This window comes from Bombina bombina, chromosome 6 (genome assembly GCF_027579735.1).
Source record: "Bombina bombina isolate aBomBom1 chromosome 6, aBomBom1.pri, whole genome shotgun sequence".
NCBI lineage: Eukaryota > Metazoa > Chordata > Amphibia > Anura > Bombinatoridae > Bombina > Bombina bombina.
This window is the reverse complement of record NC_069504.1, coordinates 862,966,282-862,992,013: the sequence shown is the minus strand read 5'-3', so window position 1 is coordinate 862,992,013 and position 25,732 is coordinate 862,966,282. Positions and strand designations below refer to the sequence as shown.

General features: G+C 39.9%; 1 protein-coding gene across 1 annotated transcript in view; it reads left to right on the top strand.

The window, feature by feature from the left end:
• LOC128664701 (ski oncogene-like) overlaps positions 1-15,042 on the top strand; it is a 106,429-nt gene extending 91,387 nt beyond the window's left edge. Inside the window, exons 5-6 of the mRNA XM_053719510.1 lie at positions 9,920-9,989; positions 14,875-15,042. Of these exons, the coding sequence (XP_053575485.1) occupies positions 9,920-9,989; positions 14,875-15,042 (238 nt within the window). The remainder of the gene's footprint in view (positions 1-9,919; positions 9,990-14,874) is intronic.
• Positions 15,043-25,732: the final 10,690 nt, after the last annotated feature.

Here is a 25,732-nt window from a genome sequence, read left to right as displayed (position 1 = left end):
TTCTGCGGTATCTGCGGCATTATCTGCTTTTCTTATGCTGGGAAAACGCAAATTAGAAAATTCAGATAGTAAGGTTTCTGTTCCATCTACTGCTACGCAGGTTGCCCTCCCTCATAAGTCTGATGAGGATGAAATCTCAGATTCGGACAGTATAATTCCTTTATCTGATAATGAAGAGGTAAACTTCAGATTTAAGCTTGAACACCTTTGTGTACTGTTAAAGAAGGTATTGGCTACTTTGGATGACTCCGATACTTCTGTCGTTGTCAACCCTTCCTCTGTGGAAGTGTTTCCTGCTCCAGACTGTGTGACGGAGATTATTTCACAGGAATGGGAGAAGCCAGGGATATCTTTCTCCCCATCTCCCATCTTTAAGAAGATGTTTCCTGTTGCAGACTCCATTAAAGATTCATGGCGCACAGTGCCTAAAGTAGAAGGAGCCATTTCTACTCTGGCTAAGAGAACTATGATCCCTCTAGAGGATAGCTGCTCATTTAAGGATCCCATGGACAAAAAGCTGGAAGCTTAATTGAAGAAGATGTATGTTAATCAAGGTCTTCAATGGCAACCTGCAGTTTGTATTGCCACAGTAGCAAGTGCGGCATCTTATTGGTGCTACACCTTGTCTGAATCAATTTAGTAGAGACTCCATTGGAGGAGATACAAGATAGGATTAAGGCTCTCAAACTAGCCAATTCCTTTATTTCTGATGCTAACATGCAAGTTATTAGACTGGGAACCAAGATGTCTGGCTTTACTGTCCTAGCCCGCAGTGCATTGTGGCTAAAATCTTGGTCAGCTGATGTTTCCTCTAAGTCCAAGCTTCTGGCGCTTCCTTACAAGTGTAAGACCTTGTTCGGACCTGGTCTGGCAGAAATCATTTCTGATATTACAGATAGAAAAGGGTATTTTCTACCACAAGACAAGAAGAACCAATTCAAAGGACGTCAAAGTAATTTTTGTTCCTTTCGTAACTTCAAAAGGTCAAAAGTCTTCCTCTCCCTCTTCTAAGAAGGAGCAGTCCAAGTCTTCTTGGAAGCCCAATCAGTCTTGGAATAAGGGGAAGCAATCAAAGACACCCTCAGCTGAGTCTAAGGGACTGATTTATCAAGCTCCGTATGGAGCTTGATGCCCCTTGTTTCCGACGAGCCTTCAGGCTTGCCGGAGACAGAAGTTATGAAGCAGTGATCTAAAGACAGCTGCTCCATAACTTGTCCGCCTGCTCTGAGGCCGCGGACAGAAATCAACCTGATCGAATATGATCGGGTTGATTGACACCCCCTGCTAGTGGCCGATTGGCCGCGAATCTGCAGGGGGCAGCATTGCACCAGCAGTTCACCAGAATCGATGTGCGGCGGACATGATGAGCTACATCGTATCATGCATGCTCGCACATTAATAAATATACCCCTAAGTCAGCATGAAGGGTCGGCCCTGGTCCGGATCGGATCAAGTGGGGGGCAGACTTTACCTGTTTTGTCAAGCATGGAGACGAGATGTCCCAGATCTTTGGGCTGTGGACTTAGTATCTCAGGGTTACAAAATAGAATTCAAAACCTTCCCTACCAGGGGCAGATTCCTCCTCTCAAGATTATCTGCAGACCAGGTAAAAAGAGAGGCATTCTTGAACTGTGTTCCGGACCTTTCCTCACTGGGAGTTATTGTTCCAGTTCCAGTAAAGGAACAGTGTCTAGGATTCTATTCAAATCTGTATGTGGTTCCCAAAAAAGACCCATTAGACCTAAAGTGCCTCAACAAGTTTCTCAGGGTACCGTCTTTCAAAATGGAAACCATTCGTTCCATTCTTTCTTTGGTCCAAGAGGGTCAGTTCATGACGACCATAGATTCCTGAGATTCACCTTTCTAGACAAACACTTTCAGTTTGTGGCTCTTCCATTTGGCCTTGCCACAGCTCCCAGAATTTTCTCAAAATGATTAGGTCTGGGGGAATTGCAGTGGCGCCATACCTGGATGACATATTGGTTCAGGCGAAAACTTTTCAACAAGCAAACTCTCATACAGAGATCTTTTTGTCTTTTCTACGTTCCCATGGTTGGAAAGTGAATCTGGAAAAGAGTTCCCTTGTTCCAGCTACAAGAGTGGTTTTCTTAGGGACCATAATAGATTCCCTATTCTGACGGAGGCCAGAAAATCCAAAATTCTCTCCACTTGCCTCTTTCTACAGTCTACTGTTTGGCCATCAGTGGCTCAATGTATGGAGGTAATTGGTCTGATGGTCGCTTTCATGGACATCATTCCCTTTGCTCAATTCCATTTGAGAGCTCTACAATTATGCATGCTCAGACAATGGAACGAAGACCATTTGGATCTGTCTCAGAGGATAAATCTATACCAGTTCACAAGAGATTCTCTCCCGTGGTAGCTTTCTCAGGACCATCTGTCTCAGGGCACATGCTTCCGGAGACCTTCCTGGGTGATTGTGACCACAGACGCTAAACCTGCTAGGCTGGGGAGCAGTCTGGGACTCATTAAAGGTTCAGGGACTTTGGACTCGGGAGGAGTCTTTTCTCCCCATAAACATCTTGGAGTTGAGAGTGATTTACAATGCTCTTATGGTTTGACCTCTACTGTCCTTAGCCCGGTTTATCAGGTTCTAGTCGGACAACATCACCTCAGTGGCTTACATCAAGCTCCAGGGAGGAACTTGGAGTTCCTTAGCCATGAAGGAGGTGGCATGGATTATTCAGTGGGCAGAAGCTCCCAATTGTTGTCTATCTGCCATCCACATTCCTGGAGTGGACAACTGGGAAGCGGATTTCCTGAGCAGACAGACATTTCATCCCGTGGAGTGGACTCTCCATCCGGAGGTGTTCCAGGTTAACCCTCAAATGGGGGGTGCCGGAGTTGGATCTGATGGCGTCTTGGCAGATTGCCAAGCTTCCAAGGTACGGTTCAAGGTCAAGAGATCCTCAGGCTCTGATAGATGCTCTGAGAGTTCCTTAGGATTTCGGTCTAGCATACCTGTTTCCTCCGTTTGCGCTCCTTCCATGAGTTATTGCTCGTATCAAACAGGAGAGAGCATCAGTAATTCTAATAGCCCCTGCATGGCCTCGCAGGATCTGGTATGCAGACCTAGTGAAGATGTCATCTCGGCCACCTTGGACGTTATCTCTGAGGAAGGACCTTCTAACTCAGGATCCATTCCTCCATCCAAATCTCGTTTCTCTGAAGCTGACTGCTTGGAGATTGAATGCTTAGTCGGTCATTGAGACCATGATCCAGGCTCGCAAGTCTGTTACTCAAAATTTTTTACCATAAAGGTATGGCGTAAATACATTTATTGGTGTGAATCTAAGGGCTACTCTTGGAGTAGGGTCAGGATTCCTAGAATTTTGTCTTTTCTCCAGGAAGGTCTGGAGAAAGGGTTGTCAGTCAGTTCTCTGAAAGGTCAGATTTCTGCATTATCTATTTTGTTACATAAGCATCTGGCGGATGTGCCAAATGTTCAATCTGTTTGTCAGGCCCTGGTCAGAATCAGGCCTGTGTTTAAACCTGTTGCTCCTCCTTGGAGCCTTAATCTTGTTCTTAAGGTTTTGCAGCAGGCTCCGTTTGCGCCAATGCATTCCATAGATATTAAGTTGTTATCTTGGAATGTTTTGTTTCTTATTGCTATATCTTCTGCTTGGAGAGTTTCGGAACTCTTGGCTTTGCAGTGTGATTCACCTTACCTTATCTTTCATGCGGATAAGGCGGTTCTTCATACTAAATTGGGGTTTCTTCCTAAAGTGGTTTCGGATAGAAATATTAATCAGGAAATTGTTGTTCCTTCTCTCTGTCCCAATCCTTCTTCTCATAAAGAACGTCTGTTGCACAACTTGGATGTTGTGTGTGCTCTAAAATTCTACCTTCAGGCGACTAAGGATTTTTACCAGTCTTCTGCTCTTTTTTTTTGTTTCTCAGGAAAGCGTAAGGGTCAGAAGGCTACTGCTACTTCTCTTTCCCTTTGGTTGAGAAGTATGATTCTTTTTGCTTATGAGACTGCTGGACAGCAGCCCCCTGAGAGAATTACAGCTCATTCCACTAGGGCTGTCTCCTCTTCTTCGGCTTTCAAAAATTAAGCTTCTGTGGAAGACATTTGCAAGGCTGCAACTTGGTCCTCTCTACATACTTTTTCCAAATTTTCCAAATTTGATACTTTTGCCTCGGCTGAGGCCTCTATTGGGAGAAAGGTTCTTCAAGCAGTGGTGCCTTCTATTTAGGTCTGCCTGTCTTTTTCTCCCATCCTAGCTTGGGTATTGGTTCCCACTAGTAATTGGAATGACGTTGTGGACTCTCCATATCTTAGGAAAGAAAACAAAATTTATGCTTACCTGATAAATTTCTTTATTTATTAAGACAGTTATTTTTTTACTAAACCTCAGGCACCTCTACACTTTTGTGTTATTCCTTTTCCATTTCCCTTTGGTCGAATGACTGGGGATTATGGGTAGGGGAGTGACACTTAACAGCTTTGCTGTGGTGCTCTTTGCCTCCTCATGCTGGCCATGAGTGATATTCCCATTAGTAATTGGAATTATGTCGTGGACTCTCCATATCCGGAAAGAAATGCATTTATCAGTTAAGCATAAATTCAGTTTTTTATAAATATGTGTATATATACAATATATATCTATATGTCTATATAGCTATATATCTATATAGATATAGGTATAGATATATATTTTACAAATTATAATCAAAGTGGAAAAAAAAAAATTGTGCGCCATTTGTAATCTAGCCCCATGTTCACTAAAGAATATTTATTTAGCATAAGAGAAACACAGGAAAGCGTCAATACATAACACACACACTAAACAAACAATAAAAACTTACTGCCAAAAATCGACAGAACCATATGTTTGGAAGTTAGATGAAACTCTTCTGAACGACTCTAAGCATGTCAATAAACTCTCAACACTCATATCTGAATATTTTACACTTAACGTCAACTCTATAGCAGATAACTACAAGATCTGGGAAGCGCATAAATGCGTAATCCGGGGGGAATTAATAAAATTGAAAGCCCAAATCCGGCGGTATGCCCGACAACAATATAAAGATCTCTCTGAAACTTTTTCACGATTAGACCAATTAGATTAAAACTGAATCCGACTGATTCTACCATAGAACAAGAATATAAATCGGCACGAGCAGCTCTAGGTAAATTTTTAGACATAGAGTACCAAACACTTCATAGAAAAACTAATAGCTAATTTTATTATGAAAACAATAGGGCAGGTAAACTTTTGGCCCATGCGTTAAAAAAGAAACGGTTCAAGTCATTTATTTATGAAATCCAACATCCACACCGTAAATCAACAGCAGTCACAACAAAAGATATATTACATACTTTTCATGAATATTATTCCGAACTCTATAATATATCAAAAGCACCCCCCTCTGAGGAACACCTCTTGAATCTTTCCTCTTACATTACAGCTTGCAAGGTCCCTACAATCACACAACACCAATTAAAAGACTTAAAACAACCAATTTCAATACAAGAACTACAGTCAGCTATAACCTCTTTGCCCTATGGGAAAAACCCTGGACCTGATGGTATATCAGCTAAATACTATAAAACCTTCTCCACAATCCTAACCCCGCACCTTACCTCTCTTTTCAATGAAGTCTCTGAAACTAATCCATTCCCTCCCTCAATGTTAGAAGCCCAGGTCTCTATACTCCCCAAACCAGGTAAACCACCAACTACACTGGCAAACTTTAGGCCGATTTCTCTACTCAATGTAGACATCAAGTTGTATGCCAAAATGATTGCGACCAGAATCAATAAACTCCTCCCCTCTATAGTTCACATAAACCAGGCAGGTTTCATACCTACACGAGAGACTAGTGATAACACCTCCAAAATATTAACCCTTATGGAATATGCACATCAACAGAATGTTCCCTTCGCATTCATATCAATGGATGCGGAGAAGGCCTTTGATAGGCTAGATTGGCTCTTTTTAAAACATACCCTACTTAAATTTGGCTTTGATCACGACCTGATAGGGAAGATTTTTGCACTTTATAACAAACCACAAGCTAGAATTAAACTGAACGACTCTATCTCAGACACATTCCAAATCTCAAATGGGACCAGGCAGGGCTGCCCACTCTCACCACTGCTTTTTGCTCTATCAATGGAAATATTTGCTTCATATGTTAGAAACAACGTAGACATTACAGGCCACAAAATAGGCACAGTCGAATATAAAATAACACTTTATGCGGATGACATATTAGTTACCCTTACAAATCCTGATCTGTCAATCCCCACGTTGATGCAACTACTACAAACATATGGGCTCTATTCGAACTTTAAAATAAATGTTGCAAAATCAGAATTATTGAACATATACCTAACACCCATGACTATAAGAACATACATCAACGGTTTAATTTCAGAAGTCAAGAGAAAGCGATCAAATATCTAGGAGTATATATATCCCCGATCACCCAAGAAATGTTATAAAGCCCTTTTAATACAGATTAATTCATTACTTAGGGACTGGAATGACACATTTTTATCCTGGCTTGGCAAACTAAACGCAATTAAAATGATAATCTTACCCAAAATATTGTACCTTTTACAGACCTTACCGATACCTCTTCCGGACCGGATGACATTTCACCTTCAAAAATTTTTGAATTCTTTCATATGGTCACACAAACGCCTGCGCAATGCCACAGCCACATTATATCGCCCTAAAGAATTAGGAGGCCTAGGAGGCCCAAATTTACAGTATTACAGACAAGCGACTCTTTTAACCAAGGTGGTGGACTGGTGCAAACATGCTACCAACAAAGAATGGGTCCAGTTAGAACACCATTTAACTAATGACACCACCCTAAGCGGGCAATGTTGGCTTCCACCTAATCGAAGGACCCTATTGCACACAACCCCTACCATCACGAGAGAAACTTACAAAGTGTGGGATAAGATTACAAAAAAGTACACACATATATCCATAATATATTCGCCCCTAACCCCATTGATAGGGAACCCTTCCTGTCCACTACAACTCAAACCACACAGCACCACTAATGCAGGAATTAGAGAGGCCCTACCCGTCTGCAACTTTTGTCAAGAGGGGAAAGTTAAAACTCAGATAGACATTATCTCCAGTTGTGGAGATACATTTAAAAACTGGTTAACATATTCACAGTTAATACACTTCCTTACAACACACCCTTTTAAGACGCATTTGATGCGTACCCCCACTCCTTTTGAAAACCTGTGCATGACAACATTGCCCAGCAGAGGCATTCTCTTTCTTACATACAAGCAGATAGCAACAGCCTACTCTAACACCATGCCTTCCTATGTTGCCAGATGGGAGGAAGAGGTAAAAGATACCCTACCCACACAAACATGGCTAGATATATTCCTACATTAGAAATGAATATGAAACTGATAAGCAGATGGTATTACACCCCTGTGAGGCTACACCAACTCTTTCCTAACACCACAGCAACATGCTGGAGAGGCTGCAAAGAGACAGGTACTATGTTCCATATATGGTGGCAATTCCCAATAGCAATGAAATACTGGGAATCCATTAGAAAGGAAATCGAACAAATACTAAAAATCCCCTTACCCTATACTATCTGGACATATCTGTTCAACTATTTCCCTAAAATTAAATGTAAGCTCAGACTAGCATTGCTGACATTAATGGTTAATTCCGCTAAAAAACTAATACCGCTAAACTGGAAAAAAGCAGACCTCCCAACAGTTAGAAAAATATCATTATGGACATACTAACCGACAGGACGATTATCACTCCATTAGATTTCTGTGGGAAGAATATTTAAATACTGAACTGACATAGCCATGGGCAGTACAAGAAGAAAGACAAGGTCGAAACAACACCTCTAGGCCCTCCCCTAACTTAGGCCAAAGGGTCCAGTGGGTTCTCCTACTTCTTAGATTACTTAAACCTCAAAAAGGAGTGCTTTAAATCAAATCAAGGTAACCATTCTTTTAGAACGGCTGGTACACTGGTACAGTAATAATTTACTTATTTAATTATTCCATTATTTAATAGTTTAATTGTTTAACTGTTTAGTCACTCACTTATTTGACTGCCTAATTGTTTAATTACTAAATTGTCTAGTTACTTTAAGATTTAATTTGTATCCTGCAGATAAGGACATTCTCTAGTTGTGAAACTGTTTTACAAAAGCTTTAACTATTGTTATGTATCTTGATACAATATCTAAGTCATGTATAATTATAAAAATGATAAAGCCGATGTATGCCTTTTGAAATCCTAAATAAAAATAATAAAAGTTAAAAAAAATAAAAAAAAACAATAAAATCGCTCTCTATTTAAATATGATATCACCTATCTAAATCAAGTGTTTAATCATGGAAGGTGTTTTGTCATAAATGCACAGCAGATATCTTCAATTAATGCACTGTATTGCTAAAAAAAATTCATAAAAATGCTATATTTTGAAAAGCATTTGTTAGCTCAAAAGCAGTCAGAGAATAAACCTTTTGAGAGAAAAAAAAAACTTACTGGCAAAAATTAAATCCCAGGCTGGTATAGAGTAGAGGAGGCATCTGCTCCCAGCGGTTTACACCTCGAAGACATTCCCTGGATACCTGATTATTGAATACCAGAGATGCATATATGTAATAAGATAATCCTTGGTGATTGTAAAATTTGGTATTCACTTAGACACCCTAAAGGTTTTGCTTACCCATCCCCAGTTCACAGTCTTAAAGGCTTATTTAGGGGTATTACCAACATGCATGAATCGTCTTGGAGTTCTTGAGATTCTATCTGTGCAGCAACTAAGATTTGTATCGCCAGAAATTGTAAATGTCCTGGTTCTCTTACTTTTCCTCAAGTTAAAAGTATGCACAGGTCAGGATAGATAGCTACTGGGAGATATGGGACCCTTGGGTCAATATAATGTATGAAGGACGGAGAGAAGAGCCATTGGTTGGTCAGAAGTCTGTTCTGGTTTATTTCCCCCTCTTCTTTCACTCTTCTTCCGCCCCCTCACATATTTACATGGCCTGTTCCCTAATACATAATGGGAGAATCTACTTGAGGTTCTTTTGGCTGTGTCCCATATTTTTCCCTCTCCATATACTGTGAACCACACAGGTAGTCATGTTTATTAGTTTTATAAGGTTAGATGAATCATTATAAGGTCTGTTGCATATATTATGTTCACATGTTTTATTTTTACTTTTCAACTGCCAATATTTACCATCCTTTTTGAGAACTGAGACTTTGTGAGAGATGGACAATGCTGACTTAATCTTCATACTTCAACTTATGCAACCGTTTAGGGAATGGACTTTTTATACCATATGGACCTATACACATAGTACAATGTTTGACTGATCTCTATGTACTTATGACATCATGATTGTATCTCTATACTGTGTTAATAAAACAACATTAACGTCAGGATTTTAGCTCCCTATCAAACCCACATAAATTAATAATAGAGTAGAATAGAAAATATGATACCATATATGATATTTGATGGGAGGTTTCATTTCTCAATGTCCGTGCTTTTTAATGTTTAATTATGAACTTATAGCATTTAAGACATGTCTTGCCACTGAATATACAACACCCACACATATATCTTGATCTAGTTTGCACTAGGAACAGTTTTTGATAACTATAAATACTTTTTCACCAACTTCCTTGTGGCAGGCTGTTAGGGGCTGTCACTTTTGGGGGTGTTTCTTTTATTATCTTCTGTGAGTGGAGTATTCTTATTGAGAAGACTAAATACCCCAGACAGGCCAAGAGCAAATATCAATTCAGATTCTGTTCTGACCCCCATCCATCAAAATGTTATTTTATCTTCATATTATCCATGTTGTGTTTATATCCCAGCTAATGTAATTTAATGCATTTCTATAATACTCTTGTTTCAGGATCTGCGATTTACAGGAGCAACTAGAGGGTGTTGTTAAAGAAAAGATGGAATTTGAGTGTCATTTTAAGGTATGAAATATTGACTTTGTCCATCATATTTAAACATCCTGTCTAAACTCATCACAACTTTTATTTTGTTGCAAATCCTACATATATTTTAGTTTTTCCTTTTTTTGTCCACTTAAAGTATGTTTTTAGATTTAATTGGACAAAAAAAGTGCAAAAAGAAAATGCTTTACAGCACTTTTTATTACATTTTTGCTTGCATGTAACTGTGTGTTTAACCCTTACAAAGGAGTTAAAACATAGTTAAAATCAGCTCCAGAGCAGCAATGCACTACTGGGAGCTAGCTGAACACATATGTTGAGCCAATGACAAGAGGCATATATGTTTAGCAACCAGTCACCAGCTAGCTCCAAGTAGTGAATTGCTGTTCCTGAGCCTATCTATGTATGCTTTTCAACAAGGGATACAGGAAGAACAAAGTAAATTTGAGAACAGAAGTAAATTGTAAAGCCTCCACACACACGCCTTGGCTCCAAGTAGCTACAAGACTTACGATACTCCCCTGTACCTTCTCCTGGCCCCCGGAGTGCCTGTAGAGTGATGGATCCAATCTCCTCAATGCTCAGTAGCACACAAAAAAAAAAGTACGGCACTGTAAGGTGTAATAAAGTTTAAAAAAAACATTTATTGACACAGTTTTAAAAAATATGTTGCAAAGCAGACATGGATGGCTTCCAAGTGCGGGTCTGCCTGATGCGTTTCATGCCCCCTGAGGCTCTTAGTCATAGACTCAATATCATTTGTATGCAGACGATACCCAAATCTACCTCTCTGCACCAGACCTATCTCCTTCCTTGCTAACCCGTGTCACTAACTGTCTTTCTCACATCTCTTCCTGGATGTCCTCTCACTACCTTAAGCTAAATCGCTCCAAAACTGAGCTCCTTATTTTCCCTCCTTCCTCTAAAATCTCCACCCCCCATCTCTCTATAACTGTCGATAACTCCATCATTACCCCTACCCCGCATGCATGATGTCTTGGGGTCACATTTGACTTAGATCCTTCTTTCACTCCTCACATTCAGTCCTTGGCTAAATCCTGCTGCTTCCTCCTTAAAAACATCTCTTAAAATTAGACATTTCCTTACACAAGACACAACTAAGATTTTAATCCACTCTCTCATCCTTTCCCGCCTCGGCTACTGCAACTCCGTCCTCTCTGGTCTCCCTAGCTGCCGCCTAGCTCCTTTACTATCCATAATGAATGCCTTTGCCAGGCTCATCTTCCTTACACGTCGCTCTTCATCTGCTGCACCTCTCTGCCAATCCTTCACTGGCTTTCTCTTGCCCCCAGCATTAAACACAAAATTCTGACTCTAACATACAAGGCCCTCAACTGCACTGCTCCCTCCTATATCTCAGACCTTGTCTCCAGATACTATCCCTCCTGTACCCTTGGCTCTGGTCATGACCTCCTACTCTTCTCCTCTCTCATCCTTTCCCGCCTCGACTACTGCAACTCCGTCCTCTCTGGTCTCCCTAGCTGCCGCCTAGCTCCTTTACTATCCATAATGAATGCCTTTGCCAGGCTCAACTTCCTTACACGTCGCTCTTCATCTGCTGCACCTCTCTGCCAATCCTTCACTGGTTTTCTCTTGCCCCCAGCATTAAACACAAAATTCTGACTCTAACATACAAGGCCCTCAACTGCACTGCTCCCCCCTATATCTCAGACCTTGTCTCCAGATACTATCCCTCCCGTACCCTTGGCTCTGGTCATGACCTCCTACTCTTCTCCTCCTCAAATTCCCGTTTACAAGACTTCTCCAGACTGGCTCACATCTTGTGGACCTCTCTGCCTCGCTCCACAAGACTCTCCCCTAGCTTTGAAAGCTTCAATCGCTCCCTAAAGACTCTATTGTTCAGGGATGCATATAACCTACACTAACCTTTCCTAATACCAGTTCCTCTTCTCCATTACTATCCGCCATGAACCCCCCTTAGCATGTAAGCCTAAGAGCCCAACTGTTTACAGATCACCTTCATAAGAGCTGACTACAACGGTGCAACTCTCAGTGGGGCCCTCTACCAATTTAATCCCTATGTTTATAGCGCTGCAGAATCTGTTGCCGCTCTACAAATAAACGATAATAATAATAAGCGCCTCTAGGGAGCGCAAAACGCATCAGACAGACCCGCACTTGGAAGCCATCCATGTTTGCTTTGCAACGTGTTTTTTAGAAGTGCATCAATAAATGTTTTTTTTAACATTTATTACACCTTGCAGTGCTGTATTTGTTTTGTGTGCTACTGTAAATTGTAAAGTCTGTTAGGGCCAGATGATCTAAAGGTCTCTGGGCTGGTGAGATTATCTTGTCAGTACTTCTATTTCCCTGGTGGAATTATATAAAGCCACGTTTTAGTCTAAAAACAGGGTGTCTCGCTAAAGGGAGTATACTGCATTTTCGTACGGGGAGAAGATGTGGACATTACAATAGTACACAATAACAATCGTAAATAAAAAATCATACTAAATGAATAATTGAACCATTCACACCAAAATATACAGTGTTACAGTTATCACTAGGGACTTAGAGGTCAACTTCTTGGATGGACAGCAGTTCTCCCTGGTATTCAATAGCTTAACAGGAGTAAAACAAAAGTTTGCCTTCAAACATCACTGCAGCTGGCACAATTGTATTTTGGAGTTACTACAATATTGGATAGGGGCTAGGTTTGCCATCTGCCCTCTACAAAATACTAGAAACCCAGTATAGGGAAGTAACACACACATTGACCATTACCAAAACACACCCTAAGGCCTACCCTATATATTTTTACAACTGACCAGTGATTTTATCTCCTTGACCAGTAGTAGGCCAAGCAGTGATTTGACCAACCCCTTAACAGTGATTTTACCCCTGGTCACTACCATTAACACATAAAATATTTGCTGCCAGTAGCATACAAGGTAGCATACAACATAAAGATTTTTTTTTCCCTCCTTGGGTGTCAATAAATCATAAAGCAGTGATTTAACAATTTACGTCAGTAACACATACAGAATAGAAATGCAATTCCTTTTATGCTCAGTCACTATAAATAAGTGGATCTTCTTAAGAGCCTCACCTAGAGTGCATGTCTTTCAAAATTCAGACTCTAAGACTACTTATATTAAAGGGACAGTAAAGTAAAAAAAAATCTTTCATGGATTTAACCTTTTAAAGCCGTTATGCCGTTCTATTCCGTCATAATTAGACTGGGCTTTAAAGCCGTTATGACGGAATAGAAGGTCATAGCTAACGGCTGTCCTGAAGCCTTCTGTGCTGTTAGGATTTGATCGTGGTCTGGAGGGCGTTCCTAGGGTTGTAGGGACGCCCCCAAGACGCAATCCAATAATTGAAATCTCGCAATTGTGTGCACGATCGTGTGGTTTCAATTTGTCTACATCAGAACAGTTGTTCCAATGTAGGCACTTTAGCCCTGACACAAAAGGGTTAAATAGGGCATGTAATTTTAAACAACTTTCCAATTTAATTTATTACCAATTTTGCTTTGTTCTCTTGGTATTCTTAGTTGAAAGTTAAATCTAGGAGGTTCATGTGCTAATTTCTTAGACCTTGAAGACTGCCTCTAATCTGAAAGCATTTTGACAGTTTTTCACCACTAGAGAGCGTTAGTTCATGTGTTTCATATAGATAACATTGAGCTCAGGCACGTGAAGCTCCTAGGAGTATGCACTGATTGGCTAAAAATGCAAGTCTGTCAAAAGAACTGAAATAAGGGGGAAGTTTGCAGAGGCATAGATATAAAGTAATCACAGAGGTAAAAAGTATATTATTATAACTGTGTTCGTTATGCAAAATTGGGGAATGGGTAATAAAGGGATTATCTACCTTTTTAAACAACAACAATTCTGGTGTTTACTGTCCCTTTAAAGCACTGTTCAGTGCATGAAATGTATTCTAATGTCTATGTTTCTTTAAGAATTCATGAGTATCTTTACATTACATATAGGTTCACTTGAGCACATGATCTCTGCAAACCATGATCCTCCTGCTACTGGAAACTAATTGTCCCTCAAAACATTATGACTAGGGATGGGCGAATGTTTCTAAAAATTGGAAATTTAAAACGAATTTTGATACATTCGTTCGTTCGAATCGAATTTCAAATGTTTATATAACATTCTAACATTCTATTTTCGAATTTTCGTTTTTGAATTTTTCAATAAAATTAGAAAATATTTGTTCGAATAATAGAATGTTTAGCTTTGTATTCATTCAATTTCAAAATGTAATATTCGAATTTGAATGTGACATTCGAATTCGAATGTGACATTCAAATTTGAAATAGTATTTCTAGTCTACAACTGTGTTTAATAAATGTAATATTCGAATTTGAATGCTACATTCGAATTCGAATGTCACATTCGAATTTGAAATGGTATTTCTAGTCTAATACTGTGTTTTAAATGTGATATTCGATTCAAATGTGATATTCGATTCAAATGTGACATTCAAATTCAAAATAGTATTTCTAGTCTAATACTTTGTTTTATAAATGTAATATTCGAATTCGATTGTGATATTCGAATTTAACATTCGAATGTAACATTCGAATTTGAATGTGACATTCGAATTCGAATGTGACATTCGAAAACTGTAAATAACATTCGAAAATCGAATTTTTAAGAATATTCGTTTTTATCAACATTCTATTATGTAAATCGAATTTCTACAATAACATTCATTCTAACATTCGAATTCGGATATAAACACATTCGCCCATCCCTAATTATGACGTACATATGAGTTTTTCAAACTGATGGAGGTTCTGATAGTTTCCTAGGCCTTAGTTCACTCTTTATTGTTACTAGGTCCCCTCTAGCTTCTCCATCTGCCACATGCCTTGTTTTTATGCTGACCCATACGTCTTTCCCTTTAGGAGCTACAGCTGAATTACAAGAGGTTTATAGATCTCACAGAGTCTTCTCTCCATTCTGATTACCTGCTACGCCTGATTCGCCTGGGGGAACCGCCTGGCTATGCACACCATGCAGTCCAGACTGATGATGAACTCATTTTCCCCCCTTTGGAGAGCAATAAAATATAAGATTGCTTAAGTCTTTTACTATAATATGCAACCTTTTAACCCCATATTTCTTATCTATGTTAAACTGTTTATCCAAAAAAAATGTTGATAATATGAGTACTTGCTGAGAAAAAATGTGGCTTTTTTCCTTAACACTTAGTTACCCAAGACATCCTGAAAATGACCATGGGTAGCAGCATTCTGCTCATTTTCAGAGCAGGATTTATTCATGTAATAGTGCAACACACACAGATCTGTGCAAATAAGTGTGTTGCACTATTACACAAATAAATCTGGCTCCAAAAAAAGCTTAATGCCACTTCCCATGATCACATTCAGCATCATCATTATACAAATGACTGCAGAATGCACCTCCCTATTGAGTAGGTTAGTAACTTGCTTTTCCGCTCTTTATACAACAAAGTAATGGACTGCACTCACATACTCACCTGGGTACAAATGCCATGGCCCACTGAAAATAAACTGGGTGCATATCTCTTGACAAAGGCAGAAGCAGCAAAATGCAAAACTAGCCACAAATATAAAACAAAAGAAATTAGCTGTCACCCCCCCCCCCCAACAAAACTAAAACACATAGAATAAAGGATTGAGGTACATTTATTGGCTAAAAGATTCAAAGACCAAATGCCCAAGAAATGAATTGCCAGTATTGGGGCCCTACCTCAGCTTTCCTTGCTGGTCTCTAACACTGCTTGCAAATTGTGCCTATGAGAGTGTGCTCAGAGTTTCTCAATTCCAGTCCTTAAGACCCCTATCTTTCCAAATTTTCATAATATCTGAACTAGAGAGGTGATATATTCAGCTGATGGGTGAGAGCAGGTTAGTAACCATGGTTACTGATCAGCTGATTGTTTAACCTGTGCTCTAGTTCAGATATTATGAAAATCTGACATGTTCGAGGTCCCGAAACACTGCTCTAGTTAAATACAGTCTTCCTAGAAAACTAAGCAGTGGTTCTGTGTATAGATGAGATGGGTTCAAGTATCTGTATTTACTTTAAAGGGACATTAAACCCCCAAAAAATATTTTGTGTTTGAGATAGAAACTACAATTTTAAACAACATTCCGTTTACTTCTATTATCTAATTTGCTTCATTCTTTAGATATAATTTGTTTAGAAAATAGCAATGTACATGGGTGAGCCAATCACATGAGGCATCTATGTGCAGCCACCAATCAGCAGCTACTTAGCCTATCTAGATATACTTTTCAGCAAAGAATACCAAGAGAATGAAGCAAATTAGATAACAGAAGTAAATTAGAACGTTGTTTAAAATTGTATTCTCTATCTGAATCATGAAACAATTTTTTGGGGTTTACTATCCCTTTAACTTCATTTGATAAAAATCTTTGTACTATTGTTTGTAACTTTTTAAAATAGTAAAATAAAAAAGTAGTCATATTACTGTCTTTGTTGCACAATTGATAAAACCACAAAACTAACAGCTAGATTACGAGTTTTGAGCGCTGTAGGAAAATTAATGACCGCAACATTTTCGGCGTTATTTCATCTCCCTATAGCGCTGCTATTACAGGTTTTAAAAAAGCAGGCTTGTGCGGGCGAAATGGTTGCGTTGAGCTCCATACCGCACCAAAATCAAGCACTGCTTTGACGTGCTTGTGCACAATTTCCCCATAGACATCAATGGGGAGAGCTGGCAAAAAAAAGTCTAACACCTGAGATCGCAGAAACAAAAGCTCCGTAACACAGCCCCATTGATGTCTATGGGGAAAGAAAAAGTTATGTTTAAGCCTAACATAAAAAACAGGTCTAAACACCCCTAATCTGCCGCCCCAACATGGCCGCAACCTACATAATGTTATTAACCCCTAATCTGCCGCCCCCAATGTCGCCGCCACTATACTAAAGTTATTAACCCCTAAACCTCTGGCCTCCAACATCACTAACACTAAATAAATATATTAACCCCTAACGTAACCCTAAGCATAACCCTAACGTAACCCTAAGCCTAAGTCTAACCCTAACACCCCCCTACTTAAATATAATTAAAATAAAGCTAAATAAGCCTTACAATTATTACCTAAATGATTCCTATTTAAAACAAAATACAAACTTACCTGTAAAATAAAAACTAAGCTAGCTATCAAATAACTAATAGTTATATTGTAACTATCTAAGGTTTTATTTTTTATTTCACAGCTTGAGCTTTCATTCTATTGGCTGACTGGAACTGCTAATAGAATGAGAGCTCCATCCTATTGGCTGATTGGATCAGCCAATAGAATGAAAGCTCAATCCTATTGGCTGATTGCAACAGCCAATAGGATTTTTCACCTTTAATTCCTATTGGCTGATAGAAATCTTTCAGCCAATAGGAATGTAAGGGACGCCATCTTGGATGACGTCACTTAAAGGGAAACTTCATTTTGCAGCGACCATCGTAAGAAGAGGATGCTCCGCGTCGGATGTCTTGAAGATGGACCCGCTCCGCCCCAGATGGATGAAGATAGAAGATGCCGTCTGGATGAGACTTCTTGCCATCTGGATGAGGACTTCGCCGGCTGAATGAAGATGGAAGAGGCTGCCCGGATGAAGACTTCTTGCCGCCTGGATGATGACTTCACCGGCTGGATGAGGATGGATATCCGAACTTCGAAAACTGTAAGTGGATCGTCGGGGGTTAGTGTTAGGTTTTTTTTAAGTTTTTTTTTTAGCTTAGGGTTTGGGCAATGTAAAATAGCTAAATGCCCTTTTAAGGGCAATGCCCATCCAAATGCCCTTTTCAGGGCAATGGTTAGCTTAGGTTTATTTAATTAGGGTTTTATTTGGGGAGGTTGGTTGGGTGGGGGGTGGGTTTTACTGTTGGGGGGTGTTTATATTTTTTACAGGTAAAAGAGCTGATTTCTTTGGGGCAATGCCCCACAAAAGGCCCTTTTAAGGGCCGTTTGCAGTTTAGTGTAGGCTAGGGTTTTTTTATTTTGGGGGGGCTTTTTTATTTTGATAGGGCTATTAGATTAGGAGTAATTTGTTTTTATTTTTGATAATGTGTTTTTTTATTTTTGTTATTTAGTGTTTAATTTTTTTGGTTTAATAGAGTATTTCCCTTGTAAGGCAAAAGCTTGGCCTTAGAAGAAACATCAGCAGACCAAGATTTTAACCACAAAGCCCTGTGAGCTAGAACTGTGAAGCTAGTCATCTTTGCTCCCAGACAAATTATCTGCATATTAGCACAGATAAAAGTGTTGGCCAGTTTAAGAGCTTTGATCCTATCCTGGATCTCCTCTACTGTAGTTTCCTCTAAAATAAGATAAGATCATACATCGCACCAATAAGATGCGGCACCTGCAACCATAGCAATACTCGCTGCTGGTTGCTACTTATCCTTGATGGACATACATATTTTTTAAATAAGCCTCTAGTTTTTTGTCCATTGGATCCTTAAAAGAGCAACTATCTTCTATAGGAATGATAGTTCTCTTAGCAAGAGTAGAAATAGCTCCTTCTACTTTAGGAACAGTGCGCCATGAGTCACAAATAGAGTCAGCCACAGGAAACATTTTCTTAAAAATAGGTGAAGGGGAAAAAGGAACCCCTGGTTTGTCCCATTCCTGAGCAATAATTTCAGACATCTTTCTTGGTACTGGAAAAACCTCCTTGAGAAGATGGTGAATCATAGACTCTATCCAATTTTGAGGACTTTGTGGGGTTGATAACAACCACCGGTTCAGAGTCGTCCAAAGTAGCTAGAACCTCCTTCAAAAGTAATTGGAGGTACTCAAGCTTAAATCTAAAATTAATTTCTTCAGATTCTAAAGATTTTTCTGCTAAGGTGTCAGAGTCTGAAATCTCACCTTCAGAAGCTACTGAAGTATTCTCATCATCAGACATCTGAGCAAGAGTGGCTAATGCAGTTCTAGAATCAGAAACCTTAGCATTAGGCAAGTGTTTAGATTTTCTCTAATGCTTACCCAATGAAGGGAAAACTGACAAAGCCACTGTTACTGCAGAAAAAACCTGAGCGGCAAAATCCCTAGGTAAATAAGAACCCCCAGGTGAATGAGAGGACACAGAAGGAACAGTATGAGAAACAACTAAGGCTTGGGACGTTTGAGGAGAAAGCTGAGGCATGTCATGCACAGCATTATCCTGAGAGACATGAGGCTCAGAAGGGAGTAATTTGTCTTTAAATTTTAAAGTCTTAGATAAACAAGAAGAACAAAATTGCATAGGCAAAACAATTTGGGCTTCTAAACAAAGTAAACACTTATCTATGGAGCTGGACTGATTCTGTTCTAAGTCCATAGCTTAAAATTTTATTAAATACCTCAGATTGCTTAACGTAAAAATATTATGCTTTAAATTTTAATAAGGATTAAAAATTTTCAAACCAAAAAACACCTCAGATTGTCTGAGGTTCCTACCGGCAAGAAAATACCCCACTAGTAAGAGGAATGGAAATGGATCTGCTGGCAATACAATCCAATGAGGACACCAAGAATAGCTTTCACTTGAAGAGCTGTTCAACTATATCAGTCCGGTCACAACGGCACGGCTCCGTAAAACTGGAAGTTTGGGTGTCAAGTGCCTGGACTTAAAAAGAAAGTGTGCAACAATTTCTCAGAAGAGAAATAAAAAGGTGCCAGTTTAAATCTATTTTAAATACGGCATAAACGTTTAATACACAACCGCAAGTGAAAAACACTGCAGACTCAATAGACTAAACTCCCAAGCCTTACACGTTTCAATAATAAAATAACAAAAGACATCCTAGCCCATTGAGAGAATCCTCATACCTACAAATTAGGAAAAACATATTCCATAATAAAAAATGCCAATAAAAATTGTGCCCATATGAATCCTTAAATTATTCAAGGATTATTATCTTGTGAACTGTAATTTAACAAAGGGGATCTAATTTAGGAGAATTAACTCCAAAGTGCTGCTGTCCTTCATTACCTAGAAGGCAAAGGCACTTACCTTCCTAATCCATAATGCATAAGAGATGCAGATCCTAAAGGTGTGGCAGGCACTACGTTCCCTGTCATAGACCTGTAGGAAAAGAAAGAACAGAGTATCTAACGCTTTCCACAAAGGGGTAGCAAAGTGTTAAAAGTAAAGCAAAAGACTTCCTCGCCGCCTTTTAACTGCTAAAATCCACAACTACTCTTACTCAAGAGATTGACGTGGACACAGCTAAACCCCAATCCTTGCTTGCAGGGAAAAGTACCCATAAAAGGATTTAAATATCTTCAGACACTAACTCCGCACAACCTCCATTGACAGAGGCAAAGAGAATGACTGGGGGTTATGGGTAAGGCAGTTACACTTAACAGCTTTGTTGGGGTGCTCTTTGCCTCCTCCTGCTGGCCAAGAGTTGAATATCCCACTAGTAATTGGAATGACGTTGTGGACTCTCCGTGTCATAGGAAAGAAATATACTTTGGGGGCAATTGGGGAACTTTTAGAAAATGAACCAGAGATCTGATCTCTGGTTAAATTTCTGAGCGCTGGTTATTTATTGCGCACCTGTAAACGGGTGAATTTGCCCATTTACGAGCGTGCAATAAATTAGCGCTCCATTTGTAATCTGGCCTTAGCAGGGAGAGAGAAAAGAGCACTAATTGCAGAAGGGAATTGGGAATCTTATTATGTTGATTAAGCTTTATTAGTTGGTACAGTAACATGCTTAATCTCTTTTCTTCTCTTCATCTTTTACCTTGATTGTATTTCTTTTCTCTGATCATGAGGTTTCTCTTTCATTTGTTGGGCTGGGTGCAGTTATAGCTTTCACCACTTGAGGTCCCCAATTCTCTCTTATAACACGACTCACTACCATATTGTCACTTCCTCTCCCTTTATTCATTCTACAGTTTTGTTTTCTTCATATTGTTATTTTCATATTGATATCAATTTTTATTTTATTTTTTATAACTCTACTTCATCTTTTTCTCTCACTTACTGTTGCCTTTTGGCTTTATCATGTGTCACCTTTCTCATACCTCCTTTTTTGTTCTATAGCTTCTCTTATTTGTGTTCGTCATATCCCACTTCTCATTTCCCATATAACACCTTTCTCATATGTACCACTTCATTTACTGTTTTCTCATCTGTCTGGTTCTCTTCTTCCCCCTATTTCTTTTCTCCCTATTCCTTTTCTTTGTGTATTTTTTTATCTCATGCTTTAGTCTGCTCTTGCTGCTTATTTCTCCCTTGTTTTGCAATGCATTGTATCTCTCTCTTGCATCCAGAGTTCTGTTAACGCTTGAATTAGTGTCTATCTCTATTGCCATATTTCTAACACTAAGCATAGCCATGCTAACCTAAACCCTATCCCTGGTGCTAACTCTAAGCCGAATGTTAATGCTAACCCTGTATCTAATGCTAAGATCCTAATGCCAACCCTATGCCTAATGCTAAAACTCTAATGCCAACCCTATGACCTTTGTTGAAACCCTAATGCTAACACTATGACTAATGCCAAAAGCACAATGTTAAACCTGTGTCTAATGGTAAGATCCTAATGGCAACCCTAAGCCTAATGCTACAACCAAATGCTAATGCTTTGTCTGATGCAAAAACCACAATGCTAAGCCTATGTCCAGTGGTAAAACCCTAATGCTAACACTATGTCTAATGCTGACCCTAAACCAATATTAATGCTAACCCTATGACTAATGATTAAACCACAGTGCTAAGCCTATGTTGAATGGTAAGACCCTAATGTAAACCCTATTCCTAATGCTAACCCTAAGTGAAATGGGGACATTGAATAGCTGAACCAAAATAGCTAAACATTAATTATTTTGTTAAAATACAAAAACAATAGAACAAGCAAATAGCTACATATTTATAATGATTATTAATATATATATATGTATATGTACCTGAATAGCTAATGATCAATTGTATGCCTCAATAATATAGCAAATGTGATTACTATGCAATATCAAAATGGTGAATTTTCCCTGATAAATAATTAATCCTATGATTAATGCTAATTCCCCAATGCAAGCCCTATGGGGTAAATGTATTAATGTGCGAGCGGACATCATATTATAAGATGTAGCGTATCATGTCCGCCGCACATCGATAAATGCCGACAGCAAACACTATCGGCATTTATCATTGCACCAGCAGTTCTTGTGAACTGCTGGTGCAATGCCGTCCCCTGCAGATTCATGGCCAATCGACCGCTAGCAGGGGATGTCAATCAACCCGATCGTATTCAATCGGGTTGATTTCTGTCTGCGGCCTCCGAGCAGGCGGACAGGTTATGGAGCAGCGGTCTTTAGACTGCTGCTTCATAACTTCTGTTTCCGGCGAGCCTGCAGGGGCTCCATACGAAGCTTGATAAATCAGCCCCTCTGCCTAATGTTAAAACCGTAATGCTAACCCTATGCCTTATGCAAAAACCCTAATGCTAAACATATTTCTATTACTAAACCCTAATGTTACCCTATGCCTAATGCTACTACCCTAATGCTGACTCTATGTCTAATTCTAAACCCTAATGCTAACCCTATGAGGTTGATTTATTAACCCTTCAATGCATCTGTTTCCGTGCAAGCCTTCAGGCTCGCCGGCAACAGGAGTTAAGAGGCAGTGGTCTTAAGACTGCTGCTCCTTTATTCGTCCGCCACCTCTGAGGCAACGGACAGCAATTAGCCTGATCGGATACGATCGGGTTGATTGACACCCCCTGCTAGCGGCCGACTGGCTGCGAATGTGCAGGGGGCGGCATTGCACAAGCATTTCACTAGAAATGCTTGTGCAATGATAAATGCCATTAGAGTATGCTGTCGGCATTTATCGATGTGTGGCAGACATGATTTGCTACAGCAGATCATGTCCTCCCGCACATTAGTAAATCGGCCCCCATGTCTAATGCTAAACCCTAATGCTAACCCTGTCCCTAATTCTAATACCCTAATGCTGACCCTATGTCTAATTCTAAACCCTAATCCTAAACCTATGTCTAATGTGAAACCCTAATGCTAACCCTATGTCCAATGCTAAACCATAATGCTAACCCTATGCTTAATTCTAATACCCTAATGCTGACCCTATGTCTAATGCTAAACCCTAATGCTGACCCTATGTCTAATGCTAAACCCTAATGCTAAACCTATGTATAATGCTAAACCCTAATGCTAAACCTATGTCCAATGCTAAACCATAATGCTAACCCTATGCCTAATTCTAATACCCTAATGCTGACCCTATGTCTAATGCTAAACCTATGTCTAATGCTAAACCCTAATGCTAAACCTATGTCTAGTGATGTCGCAAAAATAAAATTTTGCGTTCGCGAACGGCGAACGCGAACTTTCGCAACTGTTCGCGAAGGGGCGAACCGGGCGAACCGCCATAGACTTCAATATGCAGGTGAATTTTAAAACCCACAGGGACTCTTTATGGCCACAATAGTGATGGAAAAGTTGTTTCAAGGGTACTAACACCTGGACTGTGGCATGCCGGAGGGGGATCCATGGCATTTTAATCCATAAAGGGCATAAATCACCTAACATTGCTAAATTGTTTGGAATAACGTGCTTTAAAACATCAGGTATGATGTTGTATCGATCAGGTAGTGTAAGGGTTACGCCCGCTTCACAGTGACAGACCAAACTCCCCGTTTAAAGGGACAGTCTACACCAGAATTTTTATTGTTTTAAAAGATAGATAATCCCTTTATTACCCATTTCCCAGTTTTGCATAACTAACACATTTATAATAATATACTTTTAACCTCTGTGATTATCTTGTATCTAAGCCTCTGCAAACTGCCCCTTTTTTCAGTTCTTTTGACAGACTTGCAGTCTAGCCAATCAGTGCCTGCTCCCAGATAACTTCTCGTGCACGAGCACAGTGTTATCTATATGAAATACGTGAACTAACACCCTCTAGTGGTGAAAAACTGTTAAAATGCAATCTGAAAGAGGTGGGCTTCAAGGTCTAAGAAATTAGCATATGAACCTCCTAGGTTAAGCTTTCAACTAAGAATACCAAGAGAACAAAGCAAAATTGGTGATAAAAGTAAATTGGAAAATTGTTTAAAATTACATGCTCTATCTGAATCATGAAAGTTTATTTTGGCCTAGACTGTCCCTTTAACGCACAGCAAACAACCGCAAACAGTCCATTTGCACAACCGCAAACTCCCCATTTGCACAAGGTTGGATACCAAGGTAGCCATGTCCGGTTTCTTTTCCTCACTGATGTCATTGAAGGTCTCTTCCTCCACCCAGCCACGTACAACACCAAGGGTCCCCAAAAGGTGACAACAAGCCCCCTGGGACGCCTGCTGTGTTTGGTCTTCCACCTCCTCAAAGCCACCTTCCTCCTCTGACTCCTCTTCTTTAGACTCCTCTCTCTGCGTTGCCTCTCTCTGCGTTATTATAAGTTGTGTTAAATATACTATTCCTATCAGTTTAATCCCTGTTACGTCCAATATCAGGGGACGTGTATATGGCATCGATTTTAGGAACCGGGAGATGGAAAAAGATGCTTGGTCAGTCCTCCTACTTCAAATTTGGGGCACTGCGCGTGCAATCTAATGTGCCACCAGATAGGAGTGGTGTCTTAAGTAGTACTATTCTTATCAGTTTAATCCCTGTTACGTCCCCTATCAGGGGATGTGTATATGGCATCGATTTTAGGAACCGGGAGATGGAATAAGATGCTTGGTCGGTCCTCCTACTTCAAATTTGGGGCACTGTGCGTGCAATCTAATGTGCCACCAGATAGGAGTGTGTGTTAAGTAGTACTATTCTTATCAGTTTAATCCGTGTTACGTCCCCTATCAGGGGATGTGTATATGGCATCGATTTTAGGAACCAGGAGATGGAAAAAGATGATTGGTCGGTCCTCCTACTTCAAATTTGGGGCACTGCGCATGCAATCTAATGTGCCACCAGATAGGAGTGGTGTGTTAAGTAGTTCTATTCTTATCAGTTTAATCCCTGTTACATCCCCTATCAGGGGACGTGTATATGGCATTGATTTTAGGAACCGGGAGATGGAAAAAGATGCTTGGTCGGACCTCCTACTTCAAATTTGGGGCACTGTGCATGCAATCTAATGTGCCACCAGATAGGAGTGGTGTGTTAAGAAGTACTATTCCTATCAGTTTAATCCCTGTTATGTGCCTTTTTTTTGGTTTGGTTTTTGAAGCCACAGTGCAGCACCAGAGGCCAGAAAAATTAGGCATGTACACATGCTGTAGCAGCGGCCAGAAAAATTGATGTTTGTTTCCCAGGCAGAAAGTGCCCTAAAACATTGCGGCTTGAACCCTAGTTGGTGGCGGATAAGTCATGCAAGTCATCCGGCATTCAGAGATAAAATACAGCAGCGTGTGGACCATTTTTAGCCCAAGGCAGCTCATCTCATCAGGCCTTTTTTAGTTGAATGTATCGCCTACTGTCAGTCCCTTCGGGATCCATCCCTCATTCATCTTTATAAAGGTGAGGTAATCTAGACTTTTTTGACCTAGGCGACTTCTCTTCTCAGTGACAATACCTCCTGCTGCACTGAAGGTCCTTTCTGACAGGACACTTGAAGCGGGGCAGGCCAGAAGTTCTATCGCAAATTGGGATAGCTCAGGTCACTGGTCAAGCCTGCACACCCAGTAGTCAAGGGGTTCATAGCTCCTCAGAGTGTCGATATCTGCAGTTAAGGCGAGGTAGTCTGCTACCTGTCGGTCGAGTCGTTCTCTGAGGGTGGACCCCG